Source organism: Phasianus colchicus, chromosome 1 (genome assembly GCF_987193195.1).
Source record: "Phasianus colchicus chromosome 1, bPhaCol1.hap1.1, whole genome shotgun sequence".
In the NCBI taxonomy this organism is placed as follows: domain Eukaryota; kingdom Metazoa; phylum Chordata; class Aves; order Galliformes; family Phasianidae; genus Phasianus; species Phasianus colchicus.
The window spans coordinates 50,899,001-50,918,857 of NC_143436.1; the positions used below are offsets into that span (position 1 = coordinate 50,899,001).

General features: G+C 38.4%; 1 protein-coding gene across 10 annotated transcripts in view; it reads right to left on the reverse strand.

Annotated features, from left to right (window-relative positions):
- Positions 1-19,857, reverse strand: part of TNRC6B (trinucleotide repeat containing adaptor 6B) — a 136,383-nt gene that overhangs the window by 98,962 nt on the left and 17,564 nt on the right. For 9 of the 10 annotated variants that reach the window (XM_031600218.2, XM_031600224.2, XM_031600223.2 and 6 more), the window contains one exon: positions 16,111-16,200. The exons of the other annotated variant lie outside the window; for it this stretch is intronic. In XM_031600218.2, coding sequence (XP_031456078.1) covers positions 16,111-16,145 — 35 coding nt within the window. In that variant the 5' untranslated portion in view covers positions 16,146-16,200. Of the gene's footprint in view, positions 1-16,110; positions 16,201-19,857 lie in introns of those variants that run through there. 10 annotated transcript variants of the gene reach the window in all.

Genomic DNA, 19,857 nt, shown 5'->3' on the forward strand with positions numbered 1-19,857 from the left:
GCACTTTTATGCATGTATTCCCACCACAACAAACACATTCAAATCTGGCTGTACCTCAGCCTACACTTGCTTCTCAAGAACTCTAACATCTGTTCTCAAACTGTCATGTGAAAGGTATTCCACCAGTTGAATTGTTGCAAGTTTAAAAATAAAAAGATGGGATAACAGATTTGTGGAGGCACACCAAAACAGGATGGTTCTGTCAGTGAGGGTAAAGTGGTTAATAAGTTACTCTTACACCACCTGAAATCAGGAGGTATTGTCGCATGAATTACTCTGTTTAGTATATTCTATGTTCAGCTGAGTTGAGGAATGCCTCTTGGTATGAAATGAGTACAATTCACACAAATAGTAAGCAAGGGAATGGTTTGTGGGCAATACCAGGAGGAAGGATGAAATGTAATGTTTGGGAGTAAAAGAGAATGAGATAGGGAACGTCTAACGCTAAACTGAGAAGGCTCCCACACAAAATAGAAATTCAGTTTAATGAAGCTGTAGAAAAGGATTTGTAAAAATTCAAGCATAAAAGCCTTTAAAACCAACAAAATTTAGAATGGGATGGGAACTTATTTTATTACATCATAAAGAAGAAATCGGAATGAGAACTCAAACATTAGATCACCACCAAAACAAGGCAATTGCCAAAGTATTGCCAATAAAATTGCTGCTTTACTACAAATGTAAAGTAAATTATGCTGGTAGCAGAGCTATTTGAGAACATTATTATCTAGCATGCATATCTATCAAAATTACCATTTCAAAGAGAAGAGTAGGCAAATAATTAAGAACTACAAATCGCCTGGGCTACAGACAACATTCTTGTAGGTCCAGATCCAATGTGTTCTAAAGCAATTGGAAAAAAAACCCAAATCTACTTTGAATATGAATCAATTAGCTTTACTTCAGACACTAGGAAGAATTATCTGAAATAATCTGCATTATTAAAAAAAAAAAGGCTAGTGCTAGGCTTCCTAAAGAAAGGCAAAGTCTTACAAGAACTTCACCAAGAAAATTAAATCACAGAGCAAGAAAGTAGTCATGAACATAGGAATTGTTGAATGCATGAAATAAAGATTAATTGGTAGGTTTTCACTGTGCAAAAAAAAGCTTACAATGTTAGCCTCAGGACACTAGAAGAGGACATGGGAACTTTAAGAAACTGAATATCAGGGAACTGGAAAACTTGATAGAATGGATGACTGTTAAAAACACAGTTGGGTGGTCAGAGGAGCACAGTTGGTGGTAGGTTATCTAGAGGATGGCAAAAGGTGGGATTCTGCAGAGGTTTGTCCTAGGAATGATCTTTACATTTTTACCAGTGACTTGAAAGGCCAACATGGTGAACTCTGAGGTCGTCAGGCTCAGTCAACATGCCCAGGGGCAGGGCTGCCATTCAGGGGGACAGCCTGGAGAAACAGAGCAACAGGAGTAGTACATTCAGACAGGATAGCTGCAAGCAGCACACCTGAGAGATTCTGGCAAGGACAACGGCTGAAGAATGACAGGCAAGGAAGCAGCTCTGTGGAAAAGATCTTGGCAGGCAGCAAATAGATCATTAGCCAGCAGCGTGCCCAGGCTGGAAAGGCCAACAGTATCCCAGGCTGGATTAATACAAGCCTTGCCAGTAGATGAGGGAATTGATTATTCCCTCTACTCAGCGCTCAGACCATATCTGAAACAATGCACCTAGTTTGGGGCCCCACAAGAAAACATTCCCACAAAGTGGGCTGGCTGGCTTTTACAGTACAGACCACTGAGATGCTTAGTACTGCAGCACCTGTCCTGTGAGAAAAGGCTGAGGGTTCTGAGCTTGTTCAGCTTGGAGATGGTTTTGGAGTGCCTATCCATACCTACAAGGAGGTCAGCAAGGAGCCAGGCTCACCACAGTGGGGAATGGTGGGTGAAACAATGAGCACAAGTTGGAACAACTCTAAGAAAAAGAGCTCTGGACAAAGTAATATCTGAGTCAGAGGAAAGATCGTATGTGAATAAAGCCCAGATCTGCATTAACACAAAGCAACACATGACCAATGCACACACAAGAAAGCAGTTTGACAGTGTTGTAACAAACAGCACTTCTTCACTACGATTTAAACAAAGCATTCACAAAGCAGCAACATAAAAGGATATAGTTACTTGTAACATACACTAATTAATAAGCAATTTGTTGTTGTACAAACATAACTTGCAACACTGAATTTTTGAAGTCCTTGTTGACTGTACATTTCTACCTATCCATATAAATATGAAGATTTATGTACTGGAGGATGACAAAACAAACAGTACAAGCTCTTCTGTTTCTGACAAGATTGTCTTTACACAGTGAAAGGGACAGGGCTCTGAGCAATGTGATCTAGTGAAAAGTGTCCCTGCCCACAGGCAAGACTGTAGAACTAGATGATCTCTAAAGGTCCGTTTCAACAAAAAACATTCTGTGATTCTATACATCAGGTTATTCCATAGGTCTGATCCAGCTTAGCCTCTTTTTGCAGAACCTGACTGCTTCTTGAACCTGCTTCACCAAGAGCAAGTCAGGCCTGACAAACTTGATGGCCTTTTATGATGGAGTTAAAGCATCAGTGGATAAAAGAAAAGCAATGATGTCATCTACCTGGACTTGTGCAAAGTATTTGACACTGTCTTGCATGACATCCTGGTCACCAAATTGGAGAAAAGTAGATTTGATGGATGGACCATTCACTGGATAAAGAATTGGCTGGATGTTCACGCTCAGAGAGTTGTGGTCAACAGCTCAGTGTGCAAGTGGAGCCCGTTGATGAGCGGTGCTCCTCATGAAACAGTGCTAGAACCAGTGTTATTTAACACCTTTGTAGACTACATGGACAGTGGGACCCTCAGCAAGTTCACAGACAACACCAAGCTATGATGCAGTTGACATGCTGAAGGGAAGGGATGCTACCCAGAGGGACCTGGACAGGCTTGAGAGGTGGGCCCATGCCAAACTCATGAATTTCAGCAAGGCCAAGTGCAAGGTCCTGCCCCTGGGTTGGGGTAATCCCAAGCACAGTTACAGGTTGGGCAGAGAATGGCTTGAGAGCAGCTCTGAAGAAAAGGATTGGGGAGTGCCAGTTGATGAAAGAATCAACATGAGCTGGCCATGTGTACTTGCAGCCCAGAAGGCCAACTGTATCTTGGGTTCCATCAAGAGAAGTGTGACCAGCAGGTCAAGGGAGGTGACTCTGCCCCTCTACTCTGTTCTAATGAGACCCCACCTGGAGTACTCCGTCCTTCTTGAGTTGGGGGCTTCAGAACCGGATATGGAGCTATTGGAGCGGGTCCAGAGGAGGGCCATGAAGATGATCGAAGGGTTGGAGCACCTGCCCTAAGAGGACAAGCTGAGAGGGCTGGAGCACTTCAGCCTGGAGAAGAGAAGGCTCTGGGGGAATTCATCACAGCCTTCCAGTACCTGAAGGGGGCCTACAGGAAAGCTGGGGAGGGACTTTCATAAGGACAGGTAGCAACAGGATGGGGGGAAATGGGTTTAAACTGGAAGAGGGTAGGTTTAGACTAGATATCAGAACAAAATTCTTTACTGTTAGACACTAAAACAGGTTGCTCAGAGAGGTTGTGGACTCCCTCTCCCTGGAAGCATTCAAGGCCAGGCTGGATGGGGCTTTCAGCAACCTGGTAGCTGTGTCCCTGTCTATAGCAGGGGGGTTGGAACTGGATGACTTTAAAGGACCCTTCCAACGCAAACCATTCTACGATTCTTGTTTGCCTGCATACAGGAATATCATTTCACAATCAGGGATCTGTATTTTTCACTTTCAAATTGGAATTACTGAGGTGAGGGGCACTGGGCTTTTTGTCAGAAAAAGCTACAAAAGTTTATTTGGTGTCCTAAAAAGTCTAGAATAAGCTTATAAAATAGAATAATGCATACCCAGCTTTGCTTGACATTTGAACGTCAAAAGTACTTACTGGGTAGCCTATCTTAATTTAAAGAGATACCTCTGAAAACAAAATTAATGAACAAACCACCCAATGAAAATTCCATGGATGTTATTTATATTTTCTAAAATTAGTTCTTACGGCCTTACTAATTTACTCATTCGAGTTTTTGAACTTTTGAAATCAAACAAGTACATAAAAACTAAAATATTTAGGACTTATTTTCCCACTGACAATGCAGAAAGGATGAGAACATAATAGTTAAAGTCATGATTAAGTGACTACCAGAGGATGAACTGAAAAGAGGAACAGCAGTCAACAGCAAAAATTAGATAGAAAAATTATTCTTTTTCTCCTCCAAATACAATTCTCTATAAAATGCTTACGGACATTTCTTCCCCCAAATAGTCTCTCAGCTTCTCTTCATTTTCTCATCACAGTATCATGTCCAGTGCTCTTCTATTCTTCTTAAGGAAGCAAGAGCCCAAATTCCCTACTGTTTCAGCTACATAACGTGTGCAGTTAACTGGGTCTGTAAGCAAAGGCATAATTTAAGCCTCAATATAAACAGACAGAAAATGCAGTTATCCTGAATACACAGAAATAGACTGGAAGGCAAAGGTAAAAGAACGCTATTTTACCAATTGCCTTTTTGCCGTGAAAAAAGAAAAGCTAGAATGGCCAAGGGTCTGAGGCACTTTAGTTTCTTAAAAGGACTGCAGGGGGAGCCATGGGTTCCAAGAATCAAAGAAAGTGCACTCTGCACCTGTTTCTCCTGGCAAGGGATGGTGAAGGCTTCAAGATTCTGGCAGCTGGAAGCAGGAACCAGAAATAGACCCTTAAACAGCAGAGGAGGGAAGTTGATAGAAAACCTGCTTTTATTAAAAGAGGAACTGCGAGTTGTCAAATTCTGTATTCTATTATTTTAATCTTTCTTTCCAAGCATCTGAACATTCAATTTTCTATAAAAGCTTATATGTTGAGTGATCTAAATACAAAAAGACAGTTTTATATACACTTCCAAAGATATTCACAATTAGACACTTCAATACTTGGTTTCTAAAGAATGAGGTATACCAAAAGTGTCTTAGACATAACAAATCAGTACTTCTTTTTCCTCTCCAGAAGTCCAACAGCTGTTACCACAGTTTCATTCTCCTCTTTCTAAAAATATTTTCAATGAAACCCTAATGGATTTGATTAGGAAGTGTACCTAGTCTGGAGTTCCTAGATAAAGTCCTGTTTGACATATTTTGAAGGATTAGAAAGTTTCCACGGCAAAACCCTCATCTGTCCTGAACACTGATGTCAGAAACTGCACTTTCCTAACAGAATTCAACATCTCCATTAAATATTCTAGCCCTACAAAATTGAACTGAGAATAAGAGAAACCAAATACTTTCTCAGGCATAAGACAAAACCCTGTAAGAAATCATACACTTCATTTTAAACAGTATTTTGTTTTGTTTTTTTCCCCTGCACCAGTCATAGAGACATGCTAACACAGCTTCACCAGAGAGCTATTACTACCTCACCACCTTTTCCCATTCAACAGATCCTTTTTTTTTTTTTTTTAATTTTACCTTTTAAATAACAACAATAAGACAATAACCAGCTGCCTGAGTGAACATGAGACAAAGTCTCAAAACAGTTTTCATTTATTAGCATCTCCAACGCATGAACCAAAAGCCTTATCTAGCATATCACTAGACTTCCTTCACTGAGGAACACTCAAGGTCAAAAGCTGCTGCCTGCAGACTGCAGCAATTTACTTCCCATGCTTAAACTTAATTTAGCACAGCCTGTTGCAGGTCCAGCTTAAGACTGATACATTTGGTGTTTCACCACGACTACTGCTTTAAGAGCAGTACACCTTCCTACTCCTCAGTAGCAATAGAGCTACGGTAAACATGCCATCAGCATTTCTTTTCTCTCGCTAATACTTGCTTTTATTAGAATTTCACAACCTAATCATTAAAATCCAAGCAATTAGTCACCAGTCACTGTTGTTAGCAGTTGTGGAAACTATAAATGCCAAACTGCTGGAAGGACCTGTCGGAAATATCAGACAGTTTGAGGTCTAACAGAAATGTAATCACTACCACAGATGAAAGGAGAGCTGAGTCACTGTTCTGCCTGACTTAATATAAGCATTTTGGAAAAACTGAACTAAGGGTAAATTTTACTTGTTAGCAACAGATAAAATTGTTTAATTAAACTTTAATTTAACTTCCTTGAATAAAACCAGTGCAACTTAGCTGCAAACACTTGAATGATTTTCTTAGGAATAAGTTCCCGTTCAGCGAGCTGGTACCTCAAAATGTGCATGGAGTAGCACAAATTAGTTAGCATAAATTAGTGCCAGTGTACACTTTTGAGATTCTACCTTAATTTCAGTACACAGATGAAAATATACAGAAGAGTTTAAATTGCTATTTCTAAATTTAAAGGGAAAAAAATTAATAACCTGAAGTCCTCACATTTCTTTTTTCTAAAGTGAGAAAATAAAGTGTTTCCCTGAACTATGCACAGGAAAATCCTGGAGACAAAACACACAGAGAAGTTACCTGAATTTTTGGACCCTTTCAGGTTTTTGCTGTACTGCACAGCATTGCAGTGTTGCTGAATTTTCACTTGAACCTATTTCTGCCTTTTCCTCCCCTCACAAAAGCACAGCCTCAACACACAACAAAATAGCAGCACAAGATGTGACCCAGCTCCTAGCCTACTCACTATTTCTTCAAGTTTCACATCAGCATCTAGATTGTGCATTTCAATGTTATTACCATTATGCAGCCTTAACTGGTTTTCCTGTTAGTAAAAAGAGAAGCGAAAGCTTACTGATGTAATCCTACTGATAAATCACAATCACATTCAGTATCTCCTCACTAATCATTGACTATTCTTCTGAATACTAACACACTTAAAACTCACGATTCCTATTTGAAACCACTAATCTGGTATGTATGTTTGGTATATGCAGCCCAATGGTAGCTCAACTCCTGACTCAACACTAAGTGCCAACATGGTAACATACACCACACGTGCATCACCCTAACAGAGCAAGGGGACAGATTACAAATGACAGCTCAATTAAACATTCAGAGTTTGCATAACTCACAATACGTAATTTGTGTTTCACTTAACCACTACTGCATGTTGCTTAACAATTCTAGGAGTCTTCTTCTGCCACCAACTCAAACTCATCATCTGCACTTGCAGAAATAAACCACGCCCCATCTTCTCTGCTACCTTCTGAGATGCTCATACTATCTAATATTCTATGAAATTTACTGCAGCTTAACATGAACTCCCTGCTAAGCTTGAAACAAATAGATGTATGAATATTAATGACAGGAGTCACACACTAGAATGCTACAAAGGTCTGGACTCCAGCCACATTTCTCTTTCCTGTATTATTCTTTTGGTAAATACCATCAGCATTTCACAAGGCATGAATTCCAGCTAGCTGGTACAACTCCGGGGAAAAAAGAAAAAAAGCAACAGAAAAAACTTATGTTTCCCAAATATTTAGGGGAAAAATCTGACTTGAATGCCCTTGACCATTAGTTCTAGCAACCACTTGTATGCTGCCCATTGGCTATTTAGCCAATTCAGTTAACAGTTTATGGTACAGACACAAATGAACAAGTTATAGCAGTTTAAACTGACATCTGTAAGTGGCTGATACTGTAATAGACACATTGTTAACCACTCTGACAAAGAAGGAAGAAAACAAGTTAACTGCTCCCTTCCCCTTAGATTTGGAAAGCTTGGTGCTGCGTTGCCACAGAAAAGCAACAGGCACAAACAATGAAGAATTTTTTAATGGATTGAGAAAACAGATGATAATTGTATTACTGAAAACTAAATTACACTTTTGCACTGTGCATTGAATCACCTTCACTGGGCCATAAATATTCTTTGTTAGGAGTGACTGAAACAACATAAGCCAGGCAAAGAAGTGCTGAATTAATTTGTCCCTAAGAGATCTGATCTGACAGGACAGAACTCATATTCTTTCTGTGTTTACAAGAGACAAATTACTGTGTGGACTATAAACACAGGAACTACTATTGGCCCAGAAAATCCCTGAGCAACAAATAGCCAGAGGCTGTGAGCCTTCAGCAAGTATGCATTAACCTCCCTTTTAGCCTCTTACTTAGGCATCCACTTCTGACCACTGTCAAGAACAAAAAAGCTGCAGTTATCAGAATGCACATCCAAGCTCACTTCAGCTACAACTGACAGTGCTGATGGCTGGCTTCTGTATTTTTTCCAAATTTCTCAGGGTTATTAAGATCTGTGAGATATCTAACAGACTGCCAAGCCGCTGCAGCATCTGCACATCTCTGGGGGCATGTGAGCCATTCTTTCGTACATCACAAACTTGTTCTCAAACAAAAACTCAAATGCCAATAGAGTAAGTTATTTCTCTAGCAATCAAAACGAAAGCTCTGTATCTGGTGAAACCTATCAATGTGAATTCAGAGCACTTCCACAATATTTCTTAGCAACCTCATTCCAAACAAGCTTACTGCATCTGCAGACACCTATCACATTCTCCTTTCTTCACAATAACTTTTCCATAATGTACATCTTGTCTACTAACCAAATGTCTGAGCGAACTGACTTAAAAACAAGTGGCAGGAAATGTTGATGTGGTTTTAATGTTGCTTTCACCCTCAGGGAAATTGACATTGCAAAATGTCTTTTCCAGAGTTCACTTGTCCTTAGCTGTCTACACATTCTCCAACCTACCATAATGATGAAGATCGTCATTACTATTTTTAGTGGCAAGAAGTCTTCTTCACAAACACCATCTCCATTTCTTCCACATGGAATGAGAGGAGGGGAGAAAAAGGTTTGAGGAACTGAAACAAATTCATTCCCTTCTAGATCACTAAGTGAAAATGCAACCGTCCTTTTAGAATCATGCAAGTGTATGAAGTCAGTGAGATCACTCATTATTACACTTGTTAATGAACCAACCCAACTGATCAGACTACAAATGATATGAACACCAAGGCTAAGAAAAACTTTTACTGTCCATAGCTCAAGTTCCTCACCAGACATTGTCTTCTGGAAAACCAAGGGAGAGATGTAAGATTAAGAATATTTATCAATGCTTTCCCCATCAACAAGATTTTAAGTAGCTGATTACATAGAGCTCTAACATGTCACATTGATGCAGACTACAACCAGTTCCAAAACCTTTGTAAAGCCAGTGCTGAATGGAAAGAGATCAAAGAGCACCTTCTGAAAAGGTGGTGGAAACGTCTCAAATTGTGACCCAGTAGTGCACTGGCTTGAAAAGAGACACTTCCTAAGCAAACCTACAAAGCAATGCCCCTGTCTCTGGCCAAAAAAATTATAAAGGGGCTATACAATGTTAGTTCCAAAATGCAGAACCATCTTTTAAGTAAATATTATTTGCTTCGTTTGGTGATTTGTTTTTTTTTTTTCCCTGTTTTACACCATCTTATCATTTGCTGTAATCAGTTGAAGCTGAGATGCTACTAGCCAGGAAAACATTACTGAAGAAAGTATTTATGAAAAATAACCTTTAAAGAAAAAGGTAAGTCTAAACTGAATTTTGAGACTGACGTATTTTTTTTCCCCTCTAGAAACCAGATGCACACCTGTTCACTGGAATGATTCCATACTATTATATATCCTCCACATGGACTTCACATATGAAAAGGCTGAATCAAAGGACAGTTTGACAGCAGTCCTTCTTTAAAGTCAATTTGGTAGATGATGGTATTTCTCAAGGGGAAAAAAAATACATGGTTTTATTAACTTCCTTTTTCTGTGTCTTAAGAGCACTTCACTTCAGAGTGTACAGAGGACACAAAATAGAGAGTCATCTTCCAGTTTTGTAATCTGTGTTTTAAAGATTTCAGCGCTCACTGTGCGTAAGGAGGTTTCACAACACAGACAAACTGGCGAAGTCTTGTCCTTCATGCTCAGTGAATTTCTGTAAGACTATCCAAAAAATCTAAGCTACCAACAGCATTCCTTAACAATGGCTCATGCAATGTCTCTTTAATTACATGCCCTTTTTCACAAATTCTTCATTTACTTTACCTTTGAAAGCACTGTTTCACAAGGCCAGTGGACCCCGATAACATAAAGGAATTCACAGCTCTTTGCTACAATGCCTGGAAATTTGGAAAATTAGTTGTAAACTGACAAACAGCATTCTTACTGCTGTAGAAAGGTTCGGTTAAGTAGAGCTTTTGTATGTAGGCCATTTTTGTTGGCCACGTGGTAAAGAGAAAAAACAAAAATAAAATGCTTCCCTTAATGGATTTTGTTAATTTGTCTTTAAAAGGTGAGAAGTCCGATGTAACATTTCTACATGTTTTAAGCATACATCATTAAAAGGAAGGACAACTTTATTAACATAAGACTGAAACCAACTTCACTCTTTGCTGAGAGATGAACATACTTTTATTTTTGTTAAAAATTCCCTGTGTGTTCAGAGCTGATCTTAGAGGGAAGCATAAGCTGCCTGCTGGGCAGAACAGCTTTCAGCTTCCAAGAGACTTTACGGGCTATTTTATACAAAGACTCCTACAACTCACGTTCCAAATGATGGAAACATACCCTTATGTATCAGGGAACAAATGCTGGAGGCTCTATGAGTAAGCTCCTAGCAGAGTTAAAAAATTGATAATGTGTTCCAAATATATGGTGAATGATATATAAAAAGCAAAAAAAAATAGGACTCTTTGGGACCCAAAGGAGAGCTAAACAGCAACCTAAGTTGAAAACCTTGAAAACTCTGACTTGCCAGGTACTTACAAGGTTGAAAGTTCAGCTCTTCACAGAATGGCCTGGGTTGGAAGGGGCCTCAAGGATCATTAATCTCCAACCCTCCCCACCCACAGGCAGGGCCACCTACCTCCCCATTTCATACTAGACCAGCTCTTTGTAATAAGCCAAAATTGTCAAGTGTAGCAGGGATTCGTGGAGCAAGAGAGCCCATCAAGCCTGTAAGCACGAGGTACCAGAAGTCAGTACTAGATTGGAAAACAGCTGCTTTTTAAAGAAAACAGCAACGAGCCACCCCTACTCCCACGACAGAGTAATTTGTTCAGTTCATCACTGTGTGAGCCTTCAGCCTGAGTGTTTTAAATTTAGCACCAGCTGAATAGAAACCCATTTCTGTAGCACTAAGAGGTATCAAGGTTTTGGACTTACTGTTAACTAACTACCTAAATATAATTTTCTTCTTACTGTTGCCAACTGTAAATTCCAAACAGTGACACCAGCCTAACTTTTGACAATCTCAATCCAGTAAACATTGACTACCAAAAACTGAGCACAGCTTACCCATAGAAAGAGAAGTGAACCATTCCTTATTTTTAAGTAACAGGTATCTCCCAACTGGCAACACTCCCCTCCCAACAATGCTTCTAGTTTCTGTTTATAAATATCAAAACATGTAACTTATCAAATCAAATACAAATGCTACTCTGGCAAGCTTAAGTTTCCTTAGTTTCAACAGCTAAAATCTTTGAGAAACCATTTTGTACTTTTTAAACCTTTTCGTTATCTCAGTGTGAATGCCTCCAGATAAAACAACCACAGCCATTATCAGTAGTTCTGAAGTGATTTAAACAGAAGGAAAATGCTACTTCACAATTAGACACAGGAAGCAAGAAAATGAGAACAAGAAGGCAATAACATAAGGAGAAGATTCTCACTAAAAGATAAGAACAGGTGGGCAACTCAAAATAAAACAGTGATTAACAGGTAACTTTCTCAAGACAGTTTGATGAGCAGCACTGAACAGTGAGACCAAATAACAGCACAAGTTTCAATTATTGCATTGCTGGTTTTGAAACAGCCATATTTGAAACAGGCAGAAGAAGCTGTTTTCCTCCTTTCTCTCTCCTACAACGTGAAACCAAAACCACAATTCATAAACACCTTTTTATATACTGTGCAGGTCATCATCCTTCTCTGCAAGTTCACAGGGTTTTAGTGTCAGTGATGAAAGATTATCAGGGCAGGAAGGAAGAAATATCACAACACCTGATATGAAAATTTTAATTGCATTTTTTGGGAAAGAAGTTTGCAACTTAAGCTCAAAATCTCTGCCAAATCAGGCATAAACTTTTAGCTCCCCCTTGCAATATTTTACAGTAAAGGAACAACTGAGAAATAAAGTAGAAATGTTGTCTGGGCAACAATCCTTAACAGATGGATAAAAACAGCTGAAAAGAAATGAGCCACAGAAAAGCAGCTCAGTGCTTGTTGATATTTTGAAAATTTTGAGGCCATTGATGGAAAAAGCTCAATAATCGCATGTAGTAATTCAACTCACATAAAGCATAAGCAGAAAAAAGAAATCATAATCCAAGGAGCAGAAGAGGTCGCTGGGTTTGAAGGAAGAATTTCTTAAAAAGAGTGAAGGGAAGAAAAAAATGCTGAAAAGAAAAAAAACAGACACCTCCCCACCCACCGAATTATTTCTATAAAGTGAAAGATACATTGCTGTGTGGTATCCATGCTGATCATGCAGGTAAAATAGATCCAATATTTACTGCCTAATAAGTCTTCCACATCTGTCAAAAATAACTACCTTTAAAAAAAAACATTTGAAAAAGGTTACTTTTGTGTGTGTTCTTTTCCCTCTTAGTGGAGTGATTATCATCTAATTATTGGAATCAAAAGTGCTCTATTGACAGCTGCCTGCTGTCTTTACTATGTTGATGTTATGCTAACAGAAAGTGTGTTTTCTAACAGCCTGGCAACAAGGAAGAAACTGTGAGATGTAACAATGGAGCCTGTTTAGATGAAAAGCCCTGGCAAGGAAGCTGTCAAGACAGTAAGGTTCCCCAAGTCCAGCCTACAGTAGTCTGTGGAGAGAGGGAAGCCCATTCTTTGTTGGAAAACAACCCTGGAAAAAAATGAATGACAAAAATAAATAAATAAATGAATAAATAAAGCACAGTCTATCTTTCTGTCCCAACCCTATGGTACCCTAAGATTGGTACCATAAAAATGTTAATTCTTGCAGTACCCAAATCTCCATATTCAGATGTTGATCACCACATCTCAGCGAAGGATAATTTTGGTATCATCCTTGAAACTCCACAATACTTCATTCAAGTCAACCTCTACCTACAATAGGATGGAAATTCTAAACAGTGGAGAAATACCCACCAGACCCCCGAGCATTTTGCATTTTGAAAAGAAAAAAAAGAATGGAGCACAAACACAGCAAGGCCATTTACTACTTAGTAGAAATGCTTCAAGCATAGCTGATACCAAGGCATTCCAACATGTAGGCCTGGGCCCTCCTCATATGGACATAAAGTGGCTTTTAACTTTGACCTTATGTAAAAAAAAACAAACAAAAAAACCCACAATTACCTTCAGTAACAAGATATAAACAAAAACATATAAAACCAAGTTCAACATTTTTTTTCTCCATCTTTCCCAAGAACAGCCTCAGTTGGCTGCAGAGTAAAGAAATAATTTCACAAAAGAAACCTTGCATGGTTTACTTTCATAATTATTCTGGTAAAGTCAATAAAAGATGTTAGGAATGACCACACAAATGGTAATTTCTTCCTATGTATCACTTGCACAATCTCTTTTTGGCTAGACATGAATTATCCAGAACAAAGGCTACGAATGGTGCCTTAACATGATAAGATATAATCAAACTTATTGTCACTCAAGTAGCTTGAATATACTTAATCAGCAGCAAGTGAACTCATAAGAACCTTAAGAGCTGTGGGTTCAATTTCTACAATGTTTTAGAGAAGAGCTTCAAAGGAGCTGCTAATATACCAAATGTCCTTCTTGAATGCACGCAGGAAATAAAACTCTAGAAGATGTAGATATAATTTACAGGCTGAAAAATCTTCTATTGAAGGCCAGAGAACATGCAAGTTGTGAGAATTACAGAGTGTAAGCTGGGGAGGAGTCCAAAAGGATTACAAAGATTTGAATGTGGGTATAAACACCTAGAAAAAAAAACCTCACAGAAGATCCACTGATCTGAACAATAAGCATATCAATAATTCTATATCTGGGTTTTATTTACAGCATAATATTTTTAAATGGATAAAAGGGGAAAAATGAAAGAAACAAAGAATATATGAATTCATAGGTAGTTATATTAATTTTTTGAGGAACAAAACTGTTCCTTCCAAAAAAAAAATCATGTTTGCTTTGCAGAGAAAAGAAAAAAACAGCCTTGATGCAAGAACAAAAACTGAACTACATTACTGAAGTCTTAAAAAAAAAATTTCTTAGGGAAAAAGTCTCTATGAAAATGGCTCACTAGATCACGTGAACACTTTTAAATGAAGTACAAAATAATACAGTGAAATACATGTTGCCTAAGTTTTTCTAGGACAGACCCTGAGTCCTGAGACTATCATTTACAGTCAAAAGAAATACTGGGGCATGCACTCCATTGTGTGGTCCTGTATATCTCAGGATGAGAAGGATGTAGTCCTGAGAATGTTTTGCTTAACATACACTGAATCTGTGTAACTCTGAGTCCAAATCTCCAACCTTCTAAGTCACACCTGTTATATAAGCATATGCACTTAGGTATCTAAAGTCACTTTAAAAGGCTTTATTTGGAATTAAAGCTCTGTACTTTTTTGGAACATGGATGGAGCTTGTGATCTTCACTATTCCAATTAAAATTAAGCACATCAAAATAAAGCATGCTTTTTACTGGAGAAAAAGAGTAAATTTCACAAGTGTTGCTTCAGTCTACTTCCTGCCACACAGACAAAAGAAAACAACCACAAAGCTCTTAGGTGTGTATATATATGTACACACACACACACACACACACTCATATATAAAGCTTACAAAGTTCTTACATATGTATACACACCTAAGAGCTTTGTGATTTTTTCTTATATACACACACACACACACACACAGCTTTATGTGTGTGTACATCCATATACAAGCACATAGACACACACATACACAGACTCTGATGAAAATTAAGCTCTGGTGACCATGTTGTTGAACACAGTAATTAATCACACCACGATGTTTTCTCTCATCAGTATCCTCCACTGGTACTTGTAAGATATTCTTGCTAAGAGAAGCTTTCAATTGTCTGAGTGGGTGCAAGTGCATCCACAGATATGTTTTCATTTGTCAGTTCCTAATCTACTGAGTCTTCCTTCAAATCCATTTAAAATTAACACAGTTCCCTAAGTACATATGGGACAACCATCAAGTTATTTCTATAATAATTAGTTACCTTCTAGCATGATGACTAGAGCTTAAACAATGTTTTGATATATTAGAGCATAAAAATATGAGAAGATGTCTCAGAAAGCTACAGCCTGATAATGACAAATTTTAGGTCCTGCAACAATTCCCTTTTTCAGCTGAAATTGAAGTGCATTACAGGAAAGCTACAAGCTAACAATGATTTGGATCTTCATGAACTTTAGAAGTTGTATTTTAAAATGCATTAATTTCAAAGTTAATACAAATTGGTTGAGAAAAGACTGTAAAATACATTTACAAACCTACTGAAGAAAATGATAATAACCATAACATTACATAAATCAAAATCATTCATGACTCAACATCTGTACCTTCAAGAAGTCAGTCTCAATAGCAAAAAGCAGGACACAACCAATATTATATTCAACAGCAAACTTAACAACCTTGTCTCAACAACTTATTTCTAGTATCACAGATACCTTCATAAGTAACAGTCCATCCAGCCTCACATCAAAGCACATGCTGACACGTGCAAGGAAATGAAGCAATCAGTCAGTAATATAAACACTGATACCTGCACCTAAGAGCTCACTCACATGCCTAATTCTTCAAGTTAGTTAGTTGACAGGGTGGATGTGTGGGACAGAAACCTTGACAAACCCCTCCAGTTCTAACAAACAGAACACAATCAAAGTTAGTATTTCTTTTCAAGAGTTCCCACATATCTTCCCGGCAGTACCCTAACACAGATACTTTCAATCCTTAACAGTCTACCAAAAAAGCCCATGTTCCTGAAAGCTTTTAAAAATGTCATTTTTAAATGCCTCCAGCATCATAAATATTATTTATTGCATGCAGTTATTTATTAAAAATATCACCAGTAGTCAACATTCACTCCACATATTTCCCATTTCAGCCAAGCAAGTTCTTGATCCGCCAAAATACCGCACTGTTCACCTCACTGACCTTGGGACTGCCTTCCTCCAGTATTTCTCCCTCATCAGTTTGCATGGGAACAGGATCTGTGCAAAGCTCTGCAGAAATGCAAAATACTGCCTAAAAGATAAAAAGAAATATATATTTTTAAAAAGAATTATTTGCTGCCTTTCACAGTGTTACATGAGATTGTGGTGCAATGAACAGTAACTCCAGGCTACAATCTTCCATGCTCACGTTCTGCATATATTCCCTGAATTTCTGTTTTGTACAAACAAGTAAGGCATCTGCTGTTCAGGAGATGCAAAGATGCAATTCTACTTAAGGAGAAAAAAGCACCTAGCAGGAAACTGGTGTCTTTTCCATGTTAAAATATGTCATTGTTGAGTATTTCTTGCATTCGTTGTGTTCACTGATTAAAGTTACAGTCAATATGGAATAATTACAGAGAGTAGAGGAGAGCACATTTTTCTTACTAGAAAATAGCTTTTGTGCAAATACAAGATTCACAGATTCAGCTTACAGTCTAAAGGTTATCAGTCTGAAAAATTGTCAAGACTAGCAGTCATCCTAGGAGTAACTCTGAATTTTTCTTTCAGGGAACCTTTCTTTTGACTTCATTTTAGAAATAAATATAGTCTAAGCTCTAAATGGTTCAGGAAGCAGATAAAGTCAGTCATCTTTATGTTGCTATTTCCAATCTAACCAAGGCCAACAGCTCCCAGCATTTTCACTGTTCAGCACTACTTGGTAACTTTTTAATTTGTCTGACTGTCAGTGCATTTCCAACTGAACAAATTCTACATTCCAAATTCCTACCTTAAAATTTTAACTTATTGACAAATGCAACGCAGTTAGAAAGACTTTGATTAAGAAGTTTAGACAATCTTTCACTCCAGAGTGTAAGCCATGTTTTAGGTGCAATTCAGCAGGAATCTCTAATTCAAGGACAGTTATCCTCTATTAGCAAATCCATGATATTCCAGTTCTGTGGAAAGTAAGGGCTCACACCACATTTAAAACTCTAAAGCAAAGAGCTGGTTAGCCTTTAATAACTGTCCCTCTCAAGATGCTGCTTAACTCCCCAACTGCACCAGCATTTACGTGCCACTTAAAGTCTGTGTGCCATATTTGCTCCTCAAACTACACAGGTGCTGACTTCAATATCACCTTCACTGCAGGAATTTCAAGCCTAAGAACTGAAAAACTCAAGAATACAAGCTGTAATGAGGTCAAAAAGAGAAAGCTTAAAAATCTGTCATAGAGACACCTCTTCTGTCAAAGTTAGAGGCTGTTCATAAGCTGAGGCTGTACTGCCTTCTGTATTTTGTGCACAGGTAGAAGACATCTTTCACGGCTATGAAGTTGACACAAGAATTGAAGAATACATTCTGCAAACAAAGGGCCTGAAGCTACAAAATGCTGCATACAGCTTATCAAGCCTTGCAACCAACAAACTGTTATGTTCATTAATATTACATAGTCTTAGGCAAAGCAGCAGCATTTTTCACAGACTTTCAGAATAGTAACGTCCTTTCCTGGGTAAAGAAAAGGATAAAGCAGAACTCTCATCAAAATTGCCTCCCTCCTTGTTTTCACAGGGTGTGTGGGATCTCTGAAGAATTCCGTCCCACTTTTATGGCAAGTTCAGTTACAAACAACTTTATTTCACCTTTTCAATGAATGCTAAGCCTTTGAACTAGCACTGTCACTACAAATATGGTGCTCCATCTTACCCTGTATTTCCACATACTAGCACAAGGCACAACACGTATAACCTTTCCAAATTAAGAAAATGCTTTCTGAAAAACCCATGAACTTGAAATGGGCAGGTTGTACAATCAGTGCCAATGCTGAGTGAATATATTGATCGTTCTCAAACCTAAGATTTAGCTTAACAAATCAAGCTTGCTGCATTTGTCCAAAACCAGCTCCAAATATTCAGATAGGACTCTTTGAAGTGCATGAAATAAGCTGATTGAGAACCAACACATGCTGAAAACGTTATATCAGCTAGCAGTATAAGAAGATGCATTATTTTATCCCTTTGGTGCCCCAATCCATTGCATGCAAGTTAACTATGAATGCAGTGTGACAAAACAGTTCTTTCTAACACAACACAAATCAGTGCTCTGAAAATATCTTCAGCTTTCTTCCCCTCCCAAAAATTCTACTGTAAATTACAAAAGAGACATAATCAATTCATACAGGATTAACAGAAGATTAATCTAAATTTCAGCCCTGTCTGCAGCATGTCACTGAGCAACATTAATATATGCAAGTTTGTCACTTTAACAAGGAGATTAAGTAAACAAAGGCAAGAACATCTCAAGTGAAATACTGTATGAAATGCTCCTAAAGGAATTTGGAGTTAGGCTCTATTAGCAATGAAATCCCTAAGCACAAGATATGTCTGCTGGAGTAACTTCCTTTCTAACAAATGAATGCTGGTACGGACAGACCGTGGGGAAATTACAACTGTAAGACTGATAGAGATAAGTTATTCTGCCAGTAAACAGAAGTCTGAAGTACCAAATGGTATGCAAGATGTGTGTCATGCATGCATCCAAGATGTTGCGTCCATACCAGGCACCACCCAGCAAGGTGAGCTCCCTGACCACCGCAAGGGCAGCCAAGTGATGGGCCCTGTCCATGGTACTTTGCCACACTTCATTTCCCAGCCCGACCTCAGATGTGCTGGGGCACGGACTTCCTCACCTCATTTGGCAAGATCACATTCAAGCAATTGGGAAGCTCCACAGGTTGTTGGACAGGCAACGTGCAGCCAGAAAGACTGCTGTGACACCAAACTGACTTCAGATCAGAATTACAAGATGGAACTTGAGCTGCAGAAGCACCGAAGAAAGTTAATAAAATAAAGCAAGATCAGTCAGGTCAAAACAAGACCAGTGTGAGGACTTGTCACTGTTCATTAAGAGTACTAGAAGAACCCAAACATGAACCTCAGAACTGCTGTGTTTATTTTCTGAGATCTCCCCTATTACTAAAGGAAAGGGACAAAATTTGACATGAGCTTTTATATACTGCTCCAGAAAGATTAAAACACAGGAAAAAAAAACAGAACAAGAATCTTAAAAATCAAGGAAAGAAAGAAAAAAAGTAGAACCATGAAATAAAATTAGAAAAAAAACAGAAAAGTTACAAGAACAACAGTAAGCAAGCTCCCTCATAGAGGAGAGACTAAACACACTAGAACATAGCTCAGAATGTGGAGTGAGAAGAAGAAGCAACTGCAATGGAGAAGGAAAAAAAAAAAAAGACTCACTTTTCATTTGCCCCACAGTTCATCCACAACTCATGTTTTATCAGCTTTAATGTTCAAAATATGATTGATTTTACCATTCATGCAACATTCAGCTAGCATGAACTCACTCACATGGGATGGCAAGAAGCTGGAAGTTAAAAGGCTCTAATTTGGGGGAAAACAAAAATGCACAAAAAAAAGCAGCTGGTACAGGAAGAGCTTAAGAACCTGAAGCCACGGATTGCAGGAGAAAGTTTTGCTGAGTACTATCCTGTAATTGTATTTTTTCCCTGTGGTTTTTGGCTTTTTTCAGGATACAAACTATCGAGTAACAAACTACATGTCCAATTCAATTCTCTCATTTTTACCTACTTTCCTTGACTCCCTAAAAAGGAAGGATTCACACTGCCACTAGCATAAGAATGCTGCATTTCAAGCTTCCTTATTGCCAAAAGCAGACATCTGGGGATTCCCAATTCCCTGAGAAAGCATTTCTGTGGCAGACTTTTTTT